At 39.6% G+C, this 19,879-nt stretch overlaps 1 protein-coding gene across 9 annotated transcripts in view; it reads right to left on the reverse strand.

Moving 5' to 3' along the window:
- UACA (uveal autoantigen with coiled-coil domains and ankyrin repeats) overlaps nt 1–19,879 on the reverse strand; it is a 100,736-nt gene that overhangs the window by 56,423 nt on the left and 24,434 nt on the right. For 7 of the 9 annotated variants that reach the window (XM_075044701.1, XM_075044703.1, XM_075044704.1 and 4 more), the window contains 5 exons: nt 19,730–19,766; nt 18,757–18,809; nt 14,644–17,334; nt 13,859–14,011; nt 12,816–12,881 (listed from right to left, as the gene is read on the reverse strand). In XM_075044701.1, the coding sequence (XP_074900802.1) occupies nt 12,816–12,881; nt 13,859–14,011; nt 14,644–17,334; nt 18,757–18,809; nt 19,730–19,766 (3,000 nt within the window). Of the gene's footprint in view, nt 1–10,184; nt 12,090–12,815; nt 12,882–13,858; nt 14,012–14,643; nt 17,335–18,756; nt 18,810–19,729; nt 19,767–19,879 lie in introns of those variants that run through there. The other 2 variants (XM_075044708.1, XM_075044710.1) reach the window with 1 other exon arrangement.

Below are 19,879 nucleotides of genomic sequence, written 5' to 3' on the forward strand. Positions count from 1 at the left end.
CCAACCTGCTCCTGCTGCAAGGGAGATCATCCCATTGCCAGGCATGCCAAAATCCACACCCCAGCAGGAGCCTGCACAAACTACTTGCAGTGGCAAAGGTGCTAGAAACTGCTCTTGCAAAGTGCCTCTCTCATAAGCTCTACCCACACAGACAGTTACCCATGTGAAACATTCACGTGAAAACTGCACATGGAACAGGGTCAGGGAGGCTTAATCAGAGCTTTAAGGAGTTTATTGAACAGAATTGGAGCCTTCAGCCTTAAGATCCTCCCAGCAGTATTTCCAGGGTTTGTGGGAGTCCAAATCCCAGTCTTGGGGAACATGTCAGAGCATGCACAATTCAGCTGTTGGGTACATGCCAGATGTTAAAAACCATGAGTAATCCCAAAGCATAAGGTTTCTCGTAGGCCTGAGCAGCTCTGCTTCTGCCAAGTCAGTGACGACTACCCCCTCTTTCTCAATGAAATCCAATCATATCAGGATAGGGCAAGCTACCTTTATATTAGCATTAATTGCAAAATCCTTCCCTAAGCATAAGTACTCAGAAGTCCTTCTTTCCCTAAATTGCTTATTTATGGAAATTCTCATTTTGAGGTAAGTTTTAGAATTACTTATTTCTTTTGAAAGAATGCATCTCCCACTTACTTTCCACCTTTCTCTTCATGCCATGCAACATTTCCATAGCAAACATGGGAAGCTTTGAAGAAATGCCCACACAAGTGCTCAGAGAAGAAATGTCTCCTCATAATATCTTTTGACCAGCTGTACAGAATATGCCATATAGCAAGCATTTTTCTTCCTACATAAATGCTTCTGCCTAAGAGCATTCAGCTCCTATTCATCCATCCTGGATACCGGTAAGAGTCAGGACACCTGCCACCTTGTTATTTGTCCAATATTCATATCAGGCAATGCTTATAGCACTTCAAACCACCTGGCTTTTTTCAGAAGCTTCTAAGCTAGGAAACCGCCTGCACAGCCAGGCCTTCACTAGTCTGAGCTTCCCATGACCTGAAGTTAATGAACATAAGCTTTTTTCCCTTTCCTCTTTCATAAACAGTATTAACATACAATTTTCAGGTTTGTTTTGATGGCCCAATAGTTTGGGGTATCTTATTAGATTATGGACTCAGTGGCAGCACAGAGTAGCAGTCCAGACCACAGAAATCTGACAGTTTGAGCATTAACCTGTTCCAGAAGAGCATGGATGAGTCACAGTTCTGCAGACAAGCTGCAGCTGGGCCAGATCCAGGCTTGCATAGGGAACAACACAGGGCAGGGTGCTGTGCAGTTCAATACCCATCAGTTCCCTGGTATTGAGCCTCAGGGCATTCCACATTCAGCCACAAGACTACATATCAAACATTGGCCCACCTAAGAATTTAAACCTCTGTCTTACTGTCCAGCTCTGGACTATTTGTGGTGTTCATTTCCTCTTCTCCTATCCCTCCTGGAGCACATTCCCAGGCTTTCAGGACAGTTAGACAGTCACATATATACTTTGTCCTGATGAGGCAACCCAGCTGACACATGTAACATATTCCTTCTTGTAGCCCAAGGAAAAGTCCATCTGCAGCATTTTTAACCTCTCCTGGGCATCTCTGTTTCAACAGAAACACAAGAGCATCTCATGCCTGAGATGGGAATATACCAGATAAGCACATTCCTGGGTGTTTGGTATCAAGGTAGAGCCAGAATCCTCTCGCCAGTGTTCCCTCTCCCATAACACTTGTTATACAGCTTATATGACTTGCTGTATCAGTGCAGAGTCAACACTGTCAATTAGGAAAGTAAGCTGGCACAGAAAACCTCAGAGCCACAGGGCAGAACATCGTCTTTGCCAGAGCCTACAGGCACAAAAGCTCTGTAAGTACACTGCAATTACATGCATTTGAAACTAACAGCGGAAAGTATGCATCTGTCAGAGACAAATCTGATAGGAACCTCGACTGACAAGCAAGATGCCTTCTCCCCCCCCAACAGTCCAGCAGTCACTTGGGGAAATAGCAGTTTTGCTACTCAGGGTCTATAGCCCCTTCTAGTTCTTCATCTTGCCTAGAAAACCGTACAGCCTTCCTCCTCTCTCTCCCCAGCCTCCTCCTGGTCCCAGAAAGGATGCTGAGAAGCTAGCTCTCCGTTAGCATAAGAAACTGTCATCTGAATAACCATGTGGCCAAACCCAGACCTACACAGAGAAAATGTCATCTCCAAATCTCACCCAGCTTCAGGAAAAGAATAGGAATAAAACCAGCTTGCAACACAACAGCTAGAGATGCACTACACTGGAGACCCTTTTAAGTGTTTTAATCGCTTTTCAGCTCTGAGGTGTCCGATACAGGATGAAAACATACCATAAGCATGTAGCCCAGAAGTGCTGATCCAGTATAAACTCCCCGAGCCAGTTCACACACATTCCAGCAGTGTTGGCACATCAACTTTGTCCTGGCAGGCTCTGTGCCAGATCAGGTAACCTCTGTCCTCAGCCTAGGTTTATCCGATTGCAGAGAAGAGGTTATGCCAGAGCAGGTACCATCTGTTATCCCACAGCTGGCACAAAACCCACAAAGCCAGCATGAGCTCTGGACTGCCTGTTCTAGCTAGTCTGACAAATACAATGACAGGATCATGCTTGAGGTAGACAAATTTGTACTGCCAGGTGATCTGATGGTACACAGGAGCATTATTAATGATCACTAACCCAGTCAGAAACACTTGGAACACAGCCCATAGCGCAAAGCTATTGATATGAATTCTGCCTAATCCCAAGAGACATCAAAAACAAGCATGTACATCACTGAATGGTGGACCTCTCTGCTACAGAGCAAGAAGGCTAAGAGCATGGTGAGATTTAAAAGGTAGGAAGACAAAGAAGAGTAGATCAGGTTGCCCTGACCAGAATGATGCCTCTACCATGGGCTTCCCTTCCTTCCAGGCTAGCAAAGGACAACTGCCAAAAGTGGCTCTGAAGAGACTTTTCCTTGCTTGCTCTTGGCCAAGCGCATAACCACGCACCCCACGCCAGCTGGCACTAGCTACCACCAGAACTCAGGTTCTGGGGTACAGCAAAGCCTTTTGCAAGGAGTCATTGCAATGTCCTTACCATTGTAGATGTCTGAGCAGGCTGGCATAGATTAAAAGTAGACCTCTCCTAAGCAGACACCCACATCACTGGGGTGGGGTTTTTTTGTTTAGTTGTTCCTTTCATTTGGTTTTGGGGTTTTTTTTCTTAAGGTCAACTCAATTAGAATGAATAAAAATACCCTTAAAAAACCCAGCAGATAGTGTTTTCAAAGGCACAAGAGCACTTTAGAAGCAGATTGGTTTATTTGTTCCATGTAATTTACTTTAAAATGTGTCCCTGGATTCCCCATCAATTGCATTTGAGATACTGCAAAGGTGACCTGGGAAGTTTTTAAATCACATGCTCTATCAGCTGCCACAAACAAGCCATCAGACAGCCAGAGTTTGGTGTGTGGACTAGGGGCATGGGGGTTGTGCTGATGTGTGTGGTGGGGATGTTTAAATAATCTCACTTCAGCTTTCCAAGGTCACATTTCTGGCAAGGACAACAGTGAATGCCTGCAGCCAGCCTTGACTGTTTGAGATTCAGAGAAAGCATCTATAAAGTGGAACAAGACAGACATGTGCAATCTGAAGCTGGTGATCTGTTGAAGCGCAAATAATTTTAAAGCTCTACATCACCCTTCCTTTATCCCCAAAGTTCTTAGCTCTAGAACAGCTCAAGAGAATAAGCAGATTAAATACTCTAACATTCACAAAGAAATTAATACTCAGCTGAAGCTCTCCCATGCAATGTCACATCTCTGTCCTCTCCCTTACCCCTCCAGCCTGATTCACTGTAACATCCCTTGTAAAGGGGCTTGGAGGAGTGCTGTGTGCTGCTCACATCAGGACTGAGTCATGGCATGGAGCACCTCCTCTGTCACATGGAAAAGCTGTCACTGATGTCCCAATGCAGCCCTTTCTCAGGATGGCAACTTTTAGTCAGCCACAGCTGAAGAAGTCTTTTCCCAACAGCACCTCCCATAGCAAAATCAAGAATTCAGATGCTAAGAAACAAAGTGAAAGCTCTTTTGTTCTGCTGCAGATAGGAAGTTCTCTCAGCCATCGAGGCCCTCCTGAAGTTTCAGCCTTCCTGGGAAGGTCCAACCCCTGCACTGCCAACTGCCAGGACCCTGCTGCCAGCTCCTGCAGTCACCCTGCTCTTGCTGCTTACATACAGGTGGACAATCTGCTCCCGCTCCAGCAAACCAGGAGCGGTACAGGGAAATGCAGTAGGTCTGAGCAGCAAGACTTCATCCTTTCAGTCAGGGTAAATCTTTAAACAGAGTGCAGCAAAGTTAAGTCTCCTTCCTTAAGGACCCTCTTGGAGAGGTGAACAACTGTCTGTCCTTCCATCAGCAGCCCTCTCACTGTGGGTAGAGAGGGGAACAACTCTAGAATCTCAAGAGCCCTCTCCTGCGCACAGGGGAATTGTACCACCCTCCCTCAGCTCTTTTTATACCCTCATTCAGAAGAGAAAAATATAGCAGAAGACTGCCAGGATCCTTCAAAGTTTCCCAAATTAACATATTTTTGTACTTCCCTCACTCTCCCCAGTTAAATCTGAAACCCTAGGAGAACCCTGTTACCCTTTTTTCAGACCCTGCTCTGCCTCCACCCTAACCTGCAAGTTTTTGCTTTTTACCAAAGAACCCCCTCTTAACACAGCGTGTCACTGCTTAAATGTTCACTGATTTTCTTTACCTTTTAGCAACAGTAGGATGTGAGAGACTTAACTGCCTGAGGCTGGGAGGAGACTGCTGGAATAGGGTTACCATATTTCTGCCTCAGATTTCTCATACAAAAATATGCATGAACACCAGAGGTCCCATGTTTTCCAAGTGCATCACACCCACTCCTTGTATGTGTGGAAGATATCAACACAGCACCTCCAGAAAAACAGAAAAACCTCTGACAGCTTGAGAATGTCAGACTTAAGAGCTGAGATGAGTACACACAGTTGTCTTTTATTCAGATTTATAGAAATTTGACAACTCTGTTGAGCTTCAGATCAGAGCAAGCTGCCAACAGTCCAGGATTCTTAAAAGGAGACAAGGTCATTTTCTTCTAGGCAGAAGACATGAATATCACCATTTGAAAATCCAAATCCTTCTGCAGTCGATGCTGGAATTCCTAACTCCTGGAAGGTCAGCATTTAAAGGTCTTGTACTTATCACTTACACTTTAAATTTGCACTTCTGCAGCCAAACACTTCCCCTTGCAATCCACTGCAAAAGCTTCAAATCTCCTGTCCATCCAGCAGAAAGTAATTGTTGTTCTAGACACCTGGTTTCTCCAGGGACATACAAGATCCGAAAGCAGCTCCCTCTTTGTCAGTATGCTTTCTCCCTGCTCTATTTCAAACTGTAATCTGCTCTTCAAATTTCTCACCCATTAGAAGGCATGATAAATGCACACCCTGCTGCAAGAAGCATTGCAGACATGGGGTAATTTGTGCACTGCAGAACTGCCGCAGTCAGAGGGGGGAGCTCTGTGCCTCATCAGACAGCACAGCCACTCAAGAACACATCTCCAAGTAATTAAGCTTGCCAGCTTTGTGCCTCAACCAAGCACACAGCATGATGCAGACTGATTTGTTCTGTAGCTGTTTTCAATATGTGTCATACTAGCATTAGAAAGTACTCATTCATATATCATTTCAGCATCCTCCTCTGAGCAGGAGCAGATATGCTGCAGTAATTTCACTTCAGATACGCAATATAAAAGGCAAAAGCTTAAGTACTTCCCTGTCTTACTAAAAGAAATTAAAGACTTCACTATTTCTCTATGTATTACTGGGTAAGACTCAGCTGAGTTTTACCATGTTTTTCCAGCTTTACCACACTAGTAGCAATGTTGCGTTTTCTCACTAGACAAGCCAACACTGTGTCCTGCTCCAAGATATGCAGGCTGCCAACTTCTTAAATACAACTTGACAGGTCTCTTGATATCTCCTAACTCAACCACTACCAACAGAAATCAGCATCTTCACAGGTTCAACTCAGCTGTGACTGCACAGAAGCAGTCAGAGCAGGAAAGGCCCACTATCTTTTAGTTCATTCTTGAGCTAAAACTAAAACTTTTCAAAATGTGATGAACTTGCAAGAGTCCACCCACAGACAGCTCTCTCCTTACTGTAGCTTTCAAGCCCAGAGGACAATGGTTCTCTCTGATTTTAGGCCATGCACTGGTAGCTTTAATATCATACCTCACCACCCATTCTGACATTTCCAGTATATTCCTGTAACAGCTCACCAGCTGGAACATATTCCAGTTTCATAATTTAAAGAGAGGCCCATAAATACTTAATGGGTATTTCTCAACCCTTTTCTTTTAAAAACTTGTCCATTATTCTTGCTTCCACCAAGTACTCCTTTTAAGTCCTTGGCTTCCTATACACACACAAGCAAAAAAAAAACCACACCAGCTTTGGCTATTTCTCTGAAGCTCAAGCTATGTTCATATCCTGGAAGAGTTTTTATTCTGGTGTCACACAACTGGCACTTTTTTCCCTGCCCCCAAATTTCCTCCTTTTTCCTAGTTAATTTCTCATTGAGAAAAAGATGATCTATTTTACCTCTCTCATCCCTGCTTCCCTCAAAAATTCCTTTGCTACTACTTTCAAAGGAATTTGCAAGTTGGACTACATCTGAATGGTCAGAAGATCACCCTTTTTCATAGCTGTGATGTTTATAGACAACTTTTTTAAACCAAAGGCACAAGTATTCCTACCTATCAAGCCCCAGAGCTGCTTAAAGACAGTCACTTGTCCAAGTCTATTGTGACCAGATCGCACTACAACTTTACTTGATCTATACTCATCATCTGTAAGGTTATCCATTGGTACACAAGTCAGTATCTTACAACACCTAAACTCCAGCAACTAGTATGGCAAGACAAGACACCAACTAGAAGTGTCTCTGCATCCAAAATAATTCTTATGCTACTACACCTGACCCTCAAGATGAAAGGAACCCTTAAAAAGATCCTGTCTTACTTTGAAGTACCCCCATTAGATTACAAAACTCTAACTTGATGCCCTGCTGAGAATTTTTAAAGTCTTCTCCACTGTATTCTAAAAGCATATAAGCAAAAAAACCCAACATTTAATGAAGTGTAAAACTAATTATTATGAAATAAAACTAGCTGTTCACAAAGTGGAAAACCATCACATTTTCATGTCCTATTTTCCTCTAAAATGTATTCCCTTCCCATCATCTAGCATACTTTGCAAATGTAAAAATAAATATTCTTCACAGCAGAGTGCTGGCTTGAAGGCTACGAGTCCAACAATAAAAAGCATCACAATTTAATGGCCCTTAAATGCTCAACATCTTTTTCACTTAATGTAAAATCCATCTGATCTAATAGCTGTGACTGAATTACATGTATGTTTTTTCTATTAAAAGTTAATTTTCTGAGTTGGCAGAGCAATACAAGCATTAGATTAAAAAAAGCAGTAATCTCTATAAACTTTCCAGGATTCAGAGATATTTCCAAGTCATCTACTCAAAACAAAAAAAGAAGTCACATACCTGCTTTAAAAAGTGCTATTACATAATAGGAACATTGTGCCAACAATCAATTACAAGCTGCATTACCTTATTAATGTTGCTTTACCATTTCATGGAACAGATCACAAAACACCTCTTGTGAAGCACCCCTCAAACCTCTTAGATGCATTTCATTTACATTTGACATTTTTGTGACCTCCCATTTCTGCCTTTCACTTATCTGCAATGTTTATCCATGAATGCATAAGTATTGAAAGCTTCCTTCACTAGGCAGGTGATACCTCATGCTTGATTTTACCAAACACATGGATTATCACTGCCATGGGAACTTCACTTCAAAACAGAAACAGCCCAGATTTTACCTTCACCTTCGTGAGTAAATTGAGCAAAAAAAAAACCCCACCCCAAACTTATACACAGCACTGCCAAGGGACTTGTTCATTCAGTTTTGAGCCTGGAGACATCCCCACTTGCACAGTATTTAAACAATCCACACCTATTAAAACTCAAAACATTAAGCTTACTTTCTTGCATGCTATGATTTTATAGTATCACCAATACCAAGGTAAAAAAAAAGTCTGAGCTAGCATCTACTACAAGAAATATTGAATTAGTGTTCCCAAGGAAATTGAAATTTAGTTTCTCATTTCTATGGCATTCCTTATCTTGCATTTATTTCTGAAGTAGGACTTTCTTCTGCCTACTGCCACCAAGCTGGCAATAGCTCTGTGGGACTGCTCCTCCAAAAAGCAGCCATTTTCTGATGTGCAACTGAAATATTACTACAGAAGATGCACAATTGGGCTTGGTGGGTTTCTCTCCCCCAGCAAGTAGCAACATCTCAGCTTAATTATCTTGTTTAGTATCATATTAACAGGAAATACAGAGGAGTATTAAGGAGACAAATAAGCAAAACCAAAAAAACCAAACCCAAGACACCCCCACAACTTCCCAACCCCAGCCGCCAATTCACATTTTGTAGAAATGTGGTAATTTTAATTAGTCCTTTAAAAACAATGTATGTCCTGCAATGGATGAAGCCAGTAATCATATTCATGCTTCAAGTAACATGACACTGGGTTGAAGCTGCAAAAGTGACCCTGAAGTCATTTAACATAGTGAGAAGCCTCAGATCTATGCCACTTTAATTCAGCTGCTGGAACAGCAGTTAGAACAATCAAGTCTCAACATAAGAACTTAAAGTGTACAACCTCAGCATTTCCAGGTATCTGTTCTGGTATGGGTCAAGGAGTAGAATAACAGTGAGTATTTTCAACTAGCAGCTTGCTTTTGAAGATGTTTCAAGGCTGGCGTTTGGCATGTTAATCTCCCCCACACCCCCAAAACAAAAAGATGGCAAAAGTAAAATATTCTAACAGAAAGAAATTACTTTCTCTACTAAAAAATAAAAGAGGATGTAAATATAATGGAAAAAGCTTTTAAATAACTAGCCTCACTCTGCAGAAAAAAAACATGGAGATCAAAATACCCATATAGTACACCTGAGAATATACAAAGCTGTCAGAAAATTATCAGTGAAAAGCACTTCACAATACCCTGTAGATTAGCTGACTCAGTAAAGTTGACAGAACATATCTACTGGCAGAGGAAAGGTTTAGACATATCAAATCTTGAAACAGTTCTACTTAAGTGCCAGTTCCTCTTCAGAAAAAAAAAAAGCAATCAAATGTATATATACTCATATATTCCCTCCCCCCTCCCCCCAAGGTCAAATTAGAGATTTACAAGAACCCTAAAGAGAACTTCTGCTTACTAACTCAGAATACAAACAACTCCTTCAAAGATCCAAGGAAGAAACCATTGTTCCAGTCACTATCTAAATACAGTAAAGTTTCACTTATACTGTTGTCATGTTTAACACCTGCTTGCTGGCAGAGCAAGGGAAACTGAAAAATCCTTAACTTAAGATAAGCACTACTTAGCAATAACTGAAACTGTGTTATCAACATTGTTCTCACACTAATCCAAATACACACTGTACCAGCCACTAGGAAGAAAATTAACTCTATCCCAGCCAAAACCAGGGCAACTGTTCATAACTTCACAACCTTACTCATTTCCATGTCCCACTGGCTGGACGAGATAATCCAAATAACCAAGAATTAAATTAAACTAATGGTGAAATTAGAGAGTCCTTCACTTTCAGGTCACACCAGATGAATGGACTTTGGTAGCGCCAAGAACTTACTCTGCAAAGATTGCTTAGGTTACGCTGCTACCTGATTTCATGCTATTAAGTGAATATATTTTCATTAAAAGCAGTAGTAAAACTTCACTGGCTCATCCCCAAACCTCATGAATAACGTAACAGACAGCTTGCCCTGTTTGGTGTAGGAGTGGCCAGAGTCAGTTTACTCCAAAGAACTAAGTGGTAGAAGCTTTGAGTCTCAATCAATGTCGCCAAAATTTTACCAACCATAAACTCTGGAAATAGAAAAACCCAATAATCCCAGCAGACATCTAAAAACCAAATGTGTTACCTGATATTTGAGAGCATTCAAGTGAGCTCAATATCCTTCACTACCCAGACTATTTTGCCAAACTATTTACATTTCTTTACCTTTTACAGAATTGACCACTGCAATAAAACAAAGAAGAAAACATTTTATTGATAATATAATATGGGAGAAATTTAGAAAAACATACATAGAACTCCCTTAATAAGGAAACATACAATATCAAAATATGCCAGAGTTAGTATATCAAAACAAATTCTCTCTAATAAGAGTTTCAAGTAATGCAATCATAAAAGAATTTGGCTAAAAGGTAACATATATATACTGAGATGTTTTCTGTAATAGTCCTCTAAGAAATTAAAGGAAAGCAGCAGTAGATCTGTTTAACTACAGACACATATTTAGTAAATATATTAAGGGTATTTATATAATAAAACCTGCCCTGCACATTCATCACTATGTCTGTATCCTCCTCCATGTGGCAGTTGTCTCTTCAATTCTGTAACAAGACTCTGCCCAAAAAGGGACAAAAAAGGAAACAAACGTAATACTACTAAAAAAAAACAACAAAAAAAGAAACCTAAGCCTGTGAGGTACAGCTTGTTGGGAAGCCCAGTTAACATGAAGCAGAGAACTCTGCACTCTGACTTAAGTCCTTATTTTTCAAGAACATGGAAGAGGAAGTTTGTCTTCTCTGCATCAGGTTGCCAGATTCCTACTTGCTAGTTGTAAGTAAATGCTTTCAACCAAGTAGACTGAAGTTAACACGGCTACTGACAGCACTTACACTGTTTGCTCTATTAAAGCAGCCATACATGTTATCAGGCTCATTTTTCAATTACTTCCTTTGTATAGTCCCAAATTTCATGTTTTCTTTCATAAAACTTACTTATGGGAACATCATCCTTCAGTTAAAAAAATGAAGCCCTGTCTTGTTTAATAGGTAGATTCCAAGCAAATAAAAATTCTCATTTCATTAATCCTTACTATTTGCAACTTTCCCCATAAATAAGATTATAGTACATAATTTACAGTTAAGAGGAAAATACCTTAAACTTCCATGAGATAGTGTTTGAAAATCCAATACCTGAATTATCTAGCATACAGTTTAATGAGCTGCTCAGTCTACACCCATATGAGGTCTAATGAAGAATGAAATTATACAGAAGTAGGACTATTGCATTTAGATCAAAATGCTGCTCTACAAACCGTGACACTCCAGTCCCACTATTTCAGTCTATAGTAATCAATATTACAAAGCATTAATGAAAAGCCTTGGGGGAGAGGGAAGAAATGGCAAACATAGAAGTTAGTGTTTTGATGGAAAACCTAATTTTTAAGTCTTGCAAAAAGCAAAGGCACTACATCTTAAGCTTTTATTTAAATAAAGTCTGTAACTTGGCCAGCCAAGTTACAACATATACCCAAATACCTTTCATCTACCTTTGCAGCTGACTTACTAAGCATGTTGTAGTATGTCTTGATCAACTTATATAACAAAATAGCCACTTTCTCATAATTGTTAAAGGAGATACACAGCTACAATACTTAGCCAAGCTCATTTGAACACAGTTTATTTTTAACCATACCATGAGAGTTCAAGTTATAGGATAAACTGGAGTTTCTGGGTATAAGCCTTGCTTTAATAAGTGGTCAATCAGACATTAAAATAATTTAACTACTATGTCATCATTTTGACAGTCAGCTTATATACCAATTTTAAAAGACGTTCTACATCTTCTATTAATCTAAATAAAGAAGTGTCAGATCTGAAACTCAGTAGCCCTACTTTACTGTTTTACAAGAAGAAAATATTTCAGCTTTGTAAGTTGTTTCATATTTGGAGGTTCTAATTGCAGCTATATTATCATAATTATATAAATCTCATTAAGGTTATCACTACCGTAATCACAGCACGCCTACAAGATGCAGCAGCCTTCAAGAGCAATGGCACTAAAGCAAGTCAGCAAACAAGTCCCTGTCTCATTCGAATGATCTGTAGTAAAGCAGCTTGGACATCTTCATCCATGTGACCCTAGAGCAAGCAAACACTTCGTTAAAATTAAAAATCCCATAAAGTGTCAGCCATCTATCACTAACATTAGGAGATTCTTCAAAATCACCCAGAAGTCTTAACCCATTGCTGTACTTTCACCACTCTCTGGGAAAGTCTGAAATACTTTAGAAATCCTGTTATTTTCTTCTCCTGAGAGAAAGAAGGGTCTGCCTCTCTGACACAGCAATTTCCTTTATGAAAATATGATGCGGGAAAAATTTACTGTTCCTATCCTCTGGACTCCACAGCCTCCTGCTGCAGTAATGGCTCATCTTTTGCATGCTCAAGTATTATCTTAAGTCATAAGACTTGAATTAGTTGATCAGCTCTTTGTTCAGTGAGAGCCACTGGATAAGTCTGCATTAAGTTTCCAACTCCTACTCAACTTCTCTCCAACATTACCTGGGATGATGCAGAATTAGTAACACGCTCACATCACCAGACACCATCACCCTTCAAAGTAGGTTATTGTTACATATAGTTATGCATAGACAAACAGTAATAAGATGGCACAATAAGACTACAGTTGTGTATGTTTGCTTTTTTGTCAGGTCTGCATTCTAAATTAAAACTCTCCACTTGAAAACAGGTACTTGATGCTAGTTTCAAGTTTGAGGTCTTCCAGTATGGCAGTTAGAAACATGTCTCAAAAATCTCTACATTGACATGACAGAGTAAAACAATGTGAACTTGGCACTATCATACCTGTACAGCACTAAGAAGATGTGTCCGATAAACTGAAACTACCTCTTGATGCTGCCTTTTAGCATCCTATAAAAAGAAGACAGGAAGAGGAGGTGAAGCCATCAAGTTTTTAACATCTACTCTTGCCTATTTCTAACTTTGTGGGCTTGGTTTTGTTCCTTATAGGTTAGCCAAAGCAGAATTTCAAGGTTAAATTTAGCTATATCCCCTCCATTAATCAAGAAAAAAAAAAAATCACTGCTTCACTTTTTTACTACTTAATTGTAGCAAAGCAATTTTGCTGAAAGGCTGAGACAGGCTGATCTAGTACGTCAGCCCAGGTGCTAAGATTAAAAACTTGTTTCATCAACAGCATTAGCTATTTGTTTAAAACCACCCAATTTAAGAATGCTTTGCCTTATAAAGGTCAACCTTGCAAATACTATTAAATACGTATCCTACTTCTGTACAGATTTAGAAATAACTAACTTTGCTCACATACATAGCTTTCATTATGAGCTTTATTGAAGTCACAGGGGTTGCAAACGTGTTTGTGCACAAAATTACAGCACTTACCAAAAAGTGTTCCCTTTTACTGTTAGTACTTCATGATAAGCAACACACTTCACAACATTTGCAGACAAAGGGACACAAAGTCAAATCCATTAAGAAAGGACCACCTCACTTGCTTCCAAAGTGAAAAAATAAGTGGCTGGTGGTTTTTTGTGAGAAAATATTATGTGGAACTTGCATACAGAAATGGTCTTGGCATGAACTATAGCCATATATCTCATAAGCACAAATTCTCTCTAAATTTTGTCCTTTTTATCTGGAAAAGTTCCCAAATGTTGCAATTCCAGCGTGCAGAAGGAAGCAGACAATTTTACAGAGAAGCAAGCAGTTTGGGGGGTGTGGGAAAGGGAAATCGTGAATACTCTACTTTAGAAGTCTAAGCCTACAGTCAACCCCAGTGCTCCAGTGGCCACATACATATCTCCTTGTCTATACAAGAAACTGTAAGCAATGCTACTGCATTTTAGACAATACCTTGCATGACTACTTACAGCTAGCTGCTGTTGCAGTGTTTTCACTTGGTTCTGGAGCAGTTCAACCTGCTGGTTCTGCCTCTTTGAGGGAGTCCCAGTGGTGTATGTAAGCTGAGACAAGCCATTAAGAGCTTGTTTTAACCGCTCTACATCATTAAGCAGCTCTGTTATCTTTAAAAAAAAGCACACAAAAACTACATTTAAGTATGTCTCACCAAAAACTAATATTCTTTAACATTCTTTAAAGACTGATGAAGACCAGCAAGCACTGAAGGGTCTTTGTCCCAGCTCACCACGACGCTGGCTAAGAGACTTCACAAAGATAGATGACTTCACTTTCATGACATGCTATCGCTGGTTCACATTCTGCTTCCTAGCATTGAAATTTGTAAGGTATGGACCCTGGAGGTCAGCTAGCAAAGTAAATGACTTATGCTCAAAAGATATTCTAGGCCTAATTTCTACAAGGAACAATGAACCACCAGAAGGCAAGCCAGAGATGCTAAATAAATACAGCTCCAATAGAAGAAGAATGAGCTTATACCCCCAGAGTCTAAAACCCAGCTTGAAAGTTTTAAAGTTTAAATACAACATACAATGCCCGAAACATACAAGGTATTAAAAAAAACTTAGTGTAACACCAACAAAACCAGTACTTCATCTTAGCAGACTTGGGCCAGTCCTGGGTACCTAATGCGCAGCACACAAAGTTGTGCTTGAATACTTAAAGTAGCAATATTTGAAGTCTAGTTAATGCTCCTGACATTTTCAGTTTAGCAGTAAGGAACCGTCTGATATCCTACCTTGTTATCCTTGGCTTCCACCTGCTTTGCAGATTCCTGTATTCTCTTCTGCAAGTCAATAATTGTTGTCAATGACTTATCACACCTTTCTTTCTGGTCTTTAATTTCTTGCTCAATACTGCAACTCCGTAACTGAAGCAACTCCTTTTCATCCTTTAAAGAAAGCTCACTCTTTTTAGCTTGCAAAGCCTCCTCACATGCTTCCTCATACTTTTTATTCATATTGGACAAATTTTCAGCTATGCTATTAATCTGGGCCTCCAGAGTACTTTTCATGGATTTGTATTCTGATATGTCAATCACTTCTTTGCTCTCCAGGTCTGTTAAAGCTTGCTGAGTAAGCTGAATCTCAGACTGCAACTTCAAGATTTCTTCATTTTTAACTTGGTTTTCTTCTTCCTTTTCTTTCAAGGTGTTTTTGATTGCCACAATTTCTTGTTCTAGCATTTCCTTCATTTGTGTATATTCTACCAAAGGTATTGAAGACTTTTTTAGACCTGACAATTCCTGTTGTAGTTCTCCTACTTTTAGTGTTTCTTTGTCATAACATTCCTTCTTACTTCTGAGGGCTTCCTTTAGATCCTCTATAGTGTGACCAAGAGCCTTCTTCAAGGCTTCAATTTGTTCTACTGAAAGAGGCTGACCCTGCATAGTTATGGGCTGCTGGGTACTCTCTTGCAGCTCATCTTTCTCCTCTTTTTCACCTGTGTATTTCTGCAGCAATTCTCTCAATTGTTTATTCAACTCCTCCATTTTGCTTGTGAACATTTTTTCCATTTCATGGGATTTCTCAGCAAGGATATAGTTCTGCTGCAAGTCATTTTGGATAGACAAAACACCATTTTTGAGCTTTTCATTCTCCTGTTTGCATTTCTTGTTTTCCTCCTCGCTTTCTCTGCACTTCTGCACCTGTTCCTGCAACTGTGCTCTTAATTCTTTCACCATGGCTTCAAAGCTTTGTTCTCTGTCTTCAAAGGAGGCAACTGGGGCATATTTTGACTTAATACATTCTTGAATTGTGTCAAGTTCCTTCTTTTGGGCTTCAATTTCTGCATGCAACTGTAAAATTTCTTCTTGACCCCTCTTATATTCAGCCATAATTGCAACATTGTTCTCCTGAAGTTCTTGCATGCCTTTATTTAAACTAGTCACTGTAGTTTCATGATCTTTTAAACTTATATACTCAGTTTGTAATTGATTCTGTAAAAGTGTCACCTTATTTTTCAAAGTTCCGTTTTCTTCATTTACCCTCATGAATTCTTGCTTTATCTCTTCAGTCTTTTCCTTCAGATCTGACAGCTCCCTATTAGTCTTTTCTAATGTGTTATTCAAGACTGTTTTAATCTCTTCATGTGTTGTAGCCAACACATACTGATCCCTGAGAGTCTCTCTTATGACTGTATTTTCAGAGACTAGTTTGCACACTTTTGCTTGTTCATCATCATATTTTTTCTGAAGCTCAGCAAGCTGCTTTTCAAGTTCAATACCATTAGATTTTAAAGCTTCCACTTCTTTTTTGTGCTGCTCTGGAGACAGGTACACAGCTTGGAAGAGACTGATATTCTCATTTAAATCGTTCTTCTCTGCCAGCAACTTCTCAGCTTCTGCTTTGCTTTCATTGTACTTCTTTGTTATTTCAAAAAGCTTTTTGGTCAGGTCACCAACAGTCAGATCATTTGTTTTCTTCAATTCTTCGTGAATTTTTAAAGGCACATTCTGGCTTTTAATTTCAGTTTTTAGCATTTGGATTTGCTGTTTAAGCATCTTGTTATCAACCTGCAGTCTTTCAAGTTCCTTCTGCAGAGTCTGATTTTTCTGTGATAATTCAGAAATTGTCTTCCCAAGTTCCTCATTTTTTCTCTCAAACCCACTCCTCATTTGTTCATGGTCTTCTGGCTTTACATGCTGAGCAAGTTTAGCTTTCTGACTCTCAGATTCCCTCTTTAAAAGCAGAATCTCTGCCTGCAGTTTTTCATGCTCTCCTTCCATCTCTGCTAACTTCCTTGCTTTCTCATTCACTTCATTTGATAACAAACTCTTCATATTTTCAAATTTCTCTGAAGTTACAGAGCGGGCTAACTTCACTGCTGTTTCTTTGAGCTGCCCTTCTAACTCCACAACATTTCTTCCCCTTTTATCTCGCTCCATCTCCAACTTAACAAGTTCCTTCTGCAACCTTTTATTTTCCTCCACTAGCCTTCCTTCATCTCTCTTAAATTCTGCCACCAGCAATTCATTCTGCTTAATCTGGTTCCTTAGTTTTCCCACTTCAGCAGAGGCTCCTTCATACTTCGTTTTCATTTCTTTCAGCTGATCCTTCAGCTCCTCTGTTAGCTTACTATTTCCCGAAGCAGCTTCATTAGTCAGGTGATCTTTCAGAGCAAGAAAGTGGGTCTGCATTTGCTTAACTTTGCCTTCAGAGTCAAACATTCTTTTCTGTACATCTTTTAAAGCATCTTCCAGTTGTTTTATCTGTCCATCAGATTCCACCTTGGTTCTTTCACACTCTGATGCCAAAGCTGTACATTCAGATATCTTGTGAGACAGTTCTCTCTGCAATTTGGTAATTTCTTCTTTTGCTGCTCCATAGCAGGCCCTCATGTTGTCAAGTTCTTTCTTTAAAGTTTCCTTCTCTGAACTGGATGATTGGTTAGGCAGGGAGAGCTCCAGGGGTCTCAGCATAGACCTAGACTGAAGATAAATTGGCACAAAAATGGATACATGTTAACAAGTTTGACAAGTCATAGGCATATGACTTGTCATACACATAACTATCTTAAACCTATGTTGATATGAGTATAACATTTGTCCAAGAGGTCTCTTATCTTAGAAACACACCAATCTATTCTTGCCCATATTACAGAACACATTTTTTTTTTACTGTTAAAAGCTCAAATAAAGTCTTGAATATAGCTCTACATCACTGTTTCCCAATCATCAGACCCTAATGACATTAAAGTACAGGTATAGTATATTCATTTCCCTTGTTATTCATATTTAATCACTCATCTGCTAGTAGAAATTTAATTTCAGAGATTTTCTCCATCCCTCAAGCACGTGAATATAATTTTAAAAGGAATCAGAACAGAGTACGTCATGGTTAACAGAACCTTCCCTCTGAAAAGGATGAGGAAAACAGTCATTTAATTTACTGTCCGCTGAAAGATCTCTCAGAAAAGCCAGTTTTGCCCTCCTGCTATGTGGTCTTCACTACCAACCTTCACTACCGGCCACGATGGCTATTACATGGCATAGGCTTGCTCCAATGATCTCATTCATGTTCCAAGGACCAGAAAGCAGTAGGTAGCTTCCAGATATGACTAGCTTAAAGCCACTTAATTCCCTCTTGGGACACGGTTTGGGTTCTTTTGATTGGTTGGCTTTTTGTGCCCAGCTACTCCCCCCCCCCTCTTTTTTTAATTGCACATCAACTCACTTTAAACTTCAACTAAGAATAAAAAAAGTCATAGGACCATTGGGATAAGGTTATGTAAAACATGGCAGAAGCGAGTGGATTTTTCTGTGTTAGCAGCAGAACATACAAAATACATGTATCAGTGAAATCTGGCAAGAAAGCATAGGATGTACGGATTTATTTCTAGCCATCACTCACTTCTGGGAGCATTACAGCTAAAATACTCAAGTGTAAGAACAGTTTGTCAGTTAGAAGCAATCCCTATCATATATGACTCACTGCAAGGGTCTGATGGACCTTGTTTGTAATTGAATTGTTGCTTTAAAAGGTAGCTAGCTGTCAGCAAACAAAATCGACAGGAAATTATTGTATAGGTGGCAGAAAAATAAAGCCTTCTAAATTTTAGCTGAATTTGAAGTAGAAAAAAATTATGGATATGAAAAACCAATTGCACTTTACACTGACTGTTGATCCAGTAGTCTGCTGATTCAGTTTTAAGAATGCTCATTACAGACCAGACCATTCAGCATCCAACAATTTCACAGCATTTAACAGTCACATATGTAACTCTAGAGGGCACCAGCAGTTAAAAATAAACATAGCAAAGCAAGTGGTACTGAAAATGTTGCATTTAGAAGCAATGCCTAATATACATACATAACTATCTTAGAACTCTCTCAAGTGGTAAAATATTTTACCTGCGATTCCACAGCAAACACCTGGCCTTGTTTAAGTAATAAATCTTCTTTTCCTAGATTTTTCAAAGCAAACAGCATTTAGTCTCTGTTTAAAAACAGTCACACATGATCACAAGAACTCTGATTTTCCTCCCTAATTTTATTCTGTTCAATGGGACTGTGCAAGGCTACAGGTTGGTGTTTAAGTACTTGGTATTACAACAACTTCTCCTTAATTAAGTCACATAGGAAGTCTGGACAAACTCCTCCTAAGGAAAAAATACCCCTACTATACCAGGCTAGGTAAATTGTTCTGCAAAACAGTTATGAAAGCCACCTTGAGCTAGCTGCATGTCTGCACATAAACACACCAGGGAAAAGCATCCCCTTGCACTCCAAATAAAAGATCCTTCCTGACAGGCAGCCAACCAGCTCTCACAACAGCTCATGACAGATAAAGTAACATTTTAAGTTACACAAGTGCAAGACAGGCCTGTAACCACGTCAGATGCAAAAGACTTCAGTTTCTGGAAATGGAATAATTTCTAATAGAAGTGTAAGCTGAGGTCTTGCCTGTTTAAAGCCGTTTTCAAACCTGCCTACACTCAAGCTTTCACAAGGACCATAGTTTTTTTGTCACGTACACATGAGTGTTTAAGATATGAAGAATGGAAAGAGGAAGGCTCAATTTGAAGCACAGAGCTTGCTCAGCTCGTTTTTCACGTTATTAGAAGACGTAGCAGAGTGGCAATGCACATTTCACAAGACCAGTCACTTGCAAGCAAGACTGATCAATAGTGCCCTAGCACTCGCATACAAACACAACTGCGCCCAGCTGACTGTATTCTGAGGTTTGAAGTGTGGACACACACACTTATTATGCTTGGCTATAGTTAAGATCAACAAAAGAGAGATGACAAAAAAACCCACCCTTTGTCTATGTATTCTAACTCTGCATCATGCATGGCAAGTTTTAAGAATTAAATACACTTACTGTTACCAAAGTTACTTCCAGATGCCACAAAGTCAACCTAAAAGCAAACAGCAAGAAACACAAAAATAAAGCTGAAAATTAATTTCAAATTTTTACTATATGTTAAGCTAGGGATTAGAGGGCAGGGAAAGCTTCTACATTGAGATAGCC

The sequence above is a fragment of the Buteo buteo genome, chromosome 13 (genome assembly GCF_964188355.1).
Source record: "Buteo buteo chromosome 13, bButBut1.hap1.1, whole genome shotgun sequence".
Lineage (NCBI taxonomy): Eukaryota > Metazoa > Chordata > Aves > Accipitriformes > Accipitridae > Buteo > Buteo buteo.